General features: G+C 37.5%; 1 protein-coding gene across 1 annotated transcript in view; it reads right to left on the bottom strand.

Annotated features, from left to right (window-relative positions):
- Positions 1-2,035: 2,035 nt before the first annotated feature.
- Positions 2,036-6,000, bottom strand: part of SNX3 (sorting nexin 3) — a 50,297-nt gene continuing 46,332 nt past the window's right edge. Inside the window, exons 3-4 of the mRNA XM_019443028.2 lie at positions 4,188-4,312; positions 2,036-2,795 (exon numbers count right to left, since the gene is read on the bottom strand). Of these exons, the coding sequence (XP_019298573.1) occupies positions 2,690-2,795; positions 4,188-4,312 (231 nt within the window). The 3' untranslated portion in view covers positions 2,036-2,689. The remainder of the gene's footprint in view (positions 2,796-4,187; positions 4,313-6,000) is intronic.

Below are 6,000 nucleotides of genomic sequence, written 5' to 3'. Positions count from 1 at the left end.
TTAGGCAAAAACATATCACCTGCAATAAGCAACATTTCACCTAATTTGAAACTTTCAACTTTTTTTTTTTTTTTTTACTTATTTATTTTTGAGAGAGAGAGGGAGAGGGGCAGAGAGAAAGGGGATCAGAGGATCTGAAGCAGGCCATGTGCTGACAACAGCAAGTCCGAAGTGGGGCTCAAATTCACAAACTGTGAAAACATGTCCTGAGCCAAATTTGGATGCTTAGCCGATTGAGCCACCCAGGTGCCCCAAAACCTTCAACTTTCTTTAAAAAACAAAAGCAAAAGACTTTAATTAATGTTTGTTTATTTTTGAGAAAGAGAGAGTGAGTGTGAGTGGGGGAGGGGCAGATAGAGAGGGAGACAGAATTCTCAGCAGGCTCCAGGCTCCAAGCTGTCAGCACAGAGCCCGACGTGGAGCTTGAATTCATGAACCTTGAGATCATAACCTGAGCCAAAGTCAGGCGCTTAACTGACTGAGCTATAGAGCGCCCCCAAATCTTCAACTTTCTAAGGATTATACCTGCCCTAATGCAATTGTAGAGGTTAAAAGTAAGCAGGCCAGGGGCACCTGGGTGGCTCAGTCAGTTAAGCATCCAATTTCGGCTCAAGTCAGGATCTCACCATTTGCGAGTTCAAGTCCCGCATCAGGCTCTGTGCCGACAGCTTAGAGCCTGGAGCCTGCTCTGGATTCTGTGTCTCCCCCTCTCTATGCCCCTCCCCCACTTGCATTCTCTCTCTCAAAAACAAATAAACATTAAAAAAAAAAAAAAGTAAGCAGGCCAGTACAACCCATCCTAAGCCACATTATTCCTTTGTCTATAAATGATCAAAATCAAAAGAATTCCAGTGAGCAGAAACGTCCACACTACTGAGGTTTTTCTGTTGTAGGAGGCAGTCCTGTGCGCTGTGGGAGGTTTAACAGCATGTCTAACTTCTGCCCACTAGATTCCAATAGCATTCCCCAGTTCTGACAACCAAAAATGTCTCGAGATATTGCCAAATTGCCCTGGGGGCATACTCATCTCTGCTTGAAAAACACTGCTTGAGAAGAACTGATTCAGAGCTACCATGACTCTGTTCTGCATACCAAAAACCGACAGCCTTTTGAGTTTACTTCTCTAGCTCCCTGAAATAAAGTTCACATGTTGTTTAGCTTTGTACCTTCTTAATTTATAGTAACAGAAATGTCCAGTTTATGGAATTGTGAAATATTATTTAAGCAACAAAAGGTCTTACAGGGCTGCTCTAATTCCTAGGACTTCCAATCTGCTAGGTGGACATCCTAGTCTGGCTAAGACCAAAGCTGGTCCTCTCAAATGAACTGACCTGTCTCTAGAGGAGACGCCACTGGAGTGGGAAGGCGAACCTTCCTTACCTTGTGGTTTAACTCTAGGTCACAATGGGACCCTCCCAAACCACCAGATGTTGTTCAAATTCAAATCAGAGACCACATTCTGGCTGCAAAGGTCTGGCTACAACACAAGTTAGACAGCAAGGAGTCATGCATTTTCTGGTTTCTTACCACTTATACAAGTCGGGCTAGAACGCTGTGCCCTTCTCCCTTGGTTAAAGAGGATAAAGTGTGCCACCATCCCAAGCTAAATTAAAGAGAAAGCATGAATCTGCTGATCAAGAAAAGCGTTATTATACCCTTGCTAAGTTTGTTTAAACAAGTCACTTAGATGAACTAGGAAAAAAATTCCTCTGAAAAACAGGAGGCACAGTGTTGACTTATCTTAAAAGGCCTTTTAAGAATGACTTGAGATTACAAAGCATTTTTCAAATACACAAAGTGCTTCATAACAACTCAGTAAGCTTTAAGGAATGCTTCTTTTAGTACATCACTTTTTTTGTTGTATAAAAGAAAATACCCCAATTCAAAGGGTGGTAGCATATTTGATATCACCCCTGTTTAAGAGGAATGGAGTTACAGGAATGAGAAGTATATAATTAGTAAATAATCCCTCTCAACAAGTGAGTTAAGTAGGACAGCCGTAAAGGGGGACAAAAAGAAGCTGGAGGCAACACAATCAGTGCATATCAGAAATGCATTTTTATTTTTATTTGAAAACAACTTAAATTTTTAGACAAATGATTTTAGTATATAAATTGGATTTTGTTTTTATACAGAATATAAAGATTTCCCTCATTGATCTTCCATGTGAAGGGTATTACAAGCCTGAAGGGAGATACTTTCTGCACACAAGTGTGTATCTCACACGTAGGGGACTGGAAACCAATGGTGTAGTGCATCTACACATAAATTAGGACAAGTGACATCACATATTAAAAAGGGGTAAGAGAAATATTCTAGTTAATCAGATTCAAGAAGCAAACAGGACACAAAAACTGTGCAGATAAGACCAAGTCAGTAACTTTAGTTAGGACACTGCAGATCATACTGGAGTAACAGGTTTGTGGGGTTACAGTGTGTACCACATTAAAACAGCAAGGAAGAGCGAGAAAGGCTGGAACAAGGGATTTTCACTAAAGCAAATTAACTTCTTGTCAACTGCCAAAACAAAACAAAACTGAGCATATGAATGTTAGTATACTGAAGGCATGTTATACCAGTTTCTGTGCAGCATGCTAAAAGTTAGATAGAACTTCTTCACTGGTGCATACGAATCATTAATAGTCACAGGAGGTTTTTGTTTTTTTTTTTTGCCCCTTCTCATCAAATTTCAGGCATGTCTTATTTTAGATGGAGTATAGCTTTTATCTATAATTTCATCCTGTAAAAACATGTGAAGACAACGTTCATTCTGTGCCAGAGGATGACCAGCGACCCTAGGAATAAAAATTACAAATTTAGTCCCAATACTTTATAAAAGTGGGGTCAGGAGTCACACACACATATTCTATAGTTAAAAAGCATGTATGATTTAGCAATAATAAGTGTTATTCTGGACTGCCCATTAGGCTATGCTCTATCAACTAATGGGAAATTTCCTTTGGTTCACAAGGGTCATTTAGAAAACATTTAATCACTGTATTTGCACTGCTTCTGGCACATGTACCCAAGAAACTTCTTTATATAGCAGTTTGTACATTCACAAAAAACCTAAATGAATTTTAATGTTAAAAGTGAAACGTCATTAATTCTAAGAACCCATTTTAAAGAAGGAAAAGATATAGGATCAAAATTAGAAATATACTGAATTTGAAAAAAAAAATACACTGAAGTTCAATAAAAGCCCAAAACACTAAGAAAGAGGCACAAGTGTGTCCAGGTTTTTCTTCTTTTTCCTTTTTTTGGCCTGCTTTAAAGGTTCCCATTGCAGACTAAACACAAGATCAAAATGGGTAACCAGACTTCTATTTCTCAATTCAAAAGTACCTCAGCTAACACTGCCTTCTCCAAAAGGAAAGCGTGTTCATAAAAGACAATGAAGGCTATGTGCTAAACTAAAAGTTAAAGGCTTTGTACAACTTTCCCTCCTGTTTACCACTCACAGATCTTCAAATTACTAAAAATTGAAGTTGTTGGTTAGTATGTAACCTCGTACAACTATATTCTTCAGCATTTGACTTCATTTGGTCAAATTTAAGTCCAATGCACAATTTATAGCAAGCCCCTTCCTGACATTAGCTCTGTTACTTTGGCTTTTAAAAATGGCTATATTTCAAATTAAGAATAAAATTAAAAGCTAGAAATTTTGGTTTAAGAGTTTCTAAAGTAAAAGATAAACAATTGAAAGTCTTCTTACATTTTGGAAAGAAACATTTTGCTGTGAAAATTTTGAATGTGCACCTTTACACAAGACATGCTGATAATACCTCCATTTGCAATCAAACAAAATGATTGCAAGCGTACCACAAGTTTTATTGTTCATGCTAGAACATACCTTAAATGAGAAAGAATCATAAGTAAAACTATTTTTTAAATGCTGCAATTTTAAATGTAATTTGCATAAATTAACCAAGAAAAACAAATACAAAACTTAGGTCAACACAAAGATACTCATTTTAATCACTCAAGTGTGTTAATATTTATCACATGATATTCAACTTGTTATATACTTTACTTTATTTAAATGATACAAAATGTTAGTTAGGAAATGGCCAAAAAAGAAAAGCAATACTACAGTTTAGCTTAATATCTAAATTTTGAGTATTTGCTTAAAGTTGTCTCAGAACACTATTCGCTCTTATACCTCTTGAGGTACAGAAAGTACTTACTTGTTTATAAACTGCTCCAGCCCTTGCTTCCTTTCTTCAATAAAATTATCATCAAATATTCCATCATCTCCTCTGAAAGGAAGCTGACGCAAAAATGCTTTTCCAGGGAGCGGGGGAACTACAACCTAAAAAAACATAGGAAAGTTCTTGAAGATGCTGACTGGGTTGTGAAAATTTATAGACCACAACATGAAGACAAAGTGTATGTTCACTGTGACAGCTATTCCACTGTTCAACTAGTTTAAATAAAAAAATCAGTAAAGAACACATTGAAAAAAAAACCACACTAAAAAACAGTCAATGTTTTGGAGGCAAGATAACCAAAGGTAGACAGAATAAATAGCCCATTAGATCAATGCTCCTTAATGGCATGGCCCATAGCTTAAGGTTTTCCTGAACTTATTGAAGCATAAGTATACAAAAAGAGCATTCAAGCAATGCTGAAATGAAACCTACGATGCCTCCAGTTTTGATGCCACTCAGGGAAGACCATGCTTTATTACAATGAAAAACTACAGAGATCAAAATCAACTTTCAATTAATTAAGAAATAAAATATTAACAACATTCTCTCCAGCATGGGCAGATAAGAATTCTGTGGTCTATTTCCTCCACCTCATACCATCTGCATACAGTCTTTCCTACTTGTGTTTGAAGTGATGATAAAAAAGTCAACAATTCTGTCACCATGCTTCCATTTTGTTTTTTTTTAATGTTTATTTGAGAGAGAGAGACAGCACACATGCAAGTAGGGGGAGGGACAGAGAGAAAGACAGGAGAGAGAGAGAGAATCCCAAGCAGGCTCCACCTCCTGAAGCATGAGATCATTACCTGAGCTGAAATCAAGAGTTGGATGCTTAACCGACTAAGCTGCTCAGGTGCCCCACACTTCCTTTTTCTATGTTAAGAAACATGTCAACATTCTCCCAAATCTACTACTCCATCTTTCCCCAAAGACCTGTCATTTCTTTCTTCCTACATAGCAATATCCTATTTTTCCCCTTCAAAGTCTAACTATCCTCTAGGGTCAACTTATACTGATCTCTTCTAGGAATTATCTAGAGCTCAAATATTTGAGTTAAATAGCACCTAGCTACTTACTTCACAGGTTAGTCAGGGTTTCTCGCCCATGGCACTATTAACATTTTGAGTCACATTATTCTTTGTAGAGGGGGGAGAGTAGGGGAAGGAGTTTCTTGGTGCACTGCAGAATGTTTAACAGCATCCCAGGCCTCTACCCACTAGACTGGGTAGCACCCAGTAGTGACAATAAAAACAGTCTCCAGACCCTGTCAAATGTCTCCTGGGGGATAAAACAGGCACTGGTGGAAAACCAACTTATCCTACTAATGCCTTCAAATCAAGGATCCTGTCTCAGGCTTCCTATGGTTATTTAAAGAAAAGTTGGGCACACAACACAACAGACACTCAAATATCTGTTAAATGACTAACCACTTAGCGGGATCCATATCTTACACCAAAACAGAGAAAAGGTGTAAGTGACAAATCAAACAAGAAGAAATATAAATAGTAAACAGAAGTAATTGTACATACCCTAAAAGAGGAAAAATTTTAAACCCCTGATGCAGTTTCTATCCTAAAACAATAACCCAGCTGGGTAAAAAAAGGGAAAGAGCAACACAACTTCATAAAGAATAGCAAAGAACAAAATGACAGCAAAAAAAGAAACACAAAACCAAATACCCAACATAAAATTCATGATTCTTTCCTAAATGTAGTCTTCTCTCCAGGACCAATGATTAACACATCTAGAGATTTGTCTCTGTAACTCTGCCTCAGTATTCTTGAATCTC

Source organism: Panthera pardus, unplaced genomic scaffold, assembly GCF_024362965.1.
Source record: "Panthera pardus isolate Hobbes unplaced genomic scaffold, ASM2436296v1 HiC_scaffold_17, whole genome shotgun sequence".
NCBI lineage: Eukaryota > Metazoa > Chordata > Mammalia > Carnivora > Felidae > Panthera > Panthera pardus.
The sequence above is the reverse complement of the archived record's forward strand: the minus strand, read 5'-3'. Positions and strand labels throughout refer to the sequence as shown.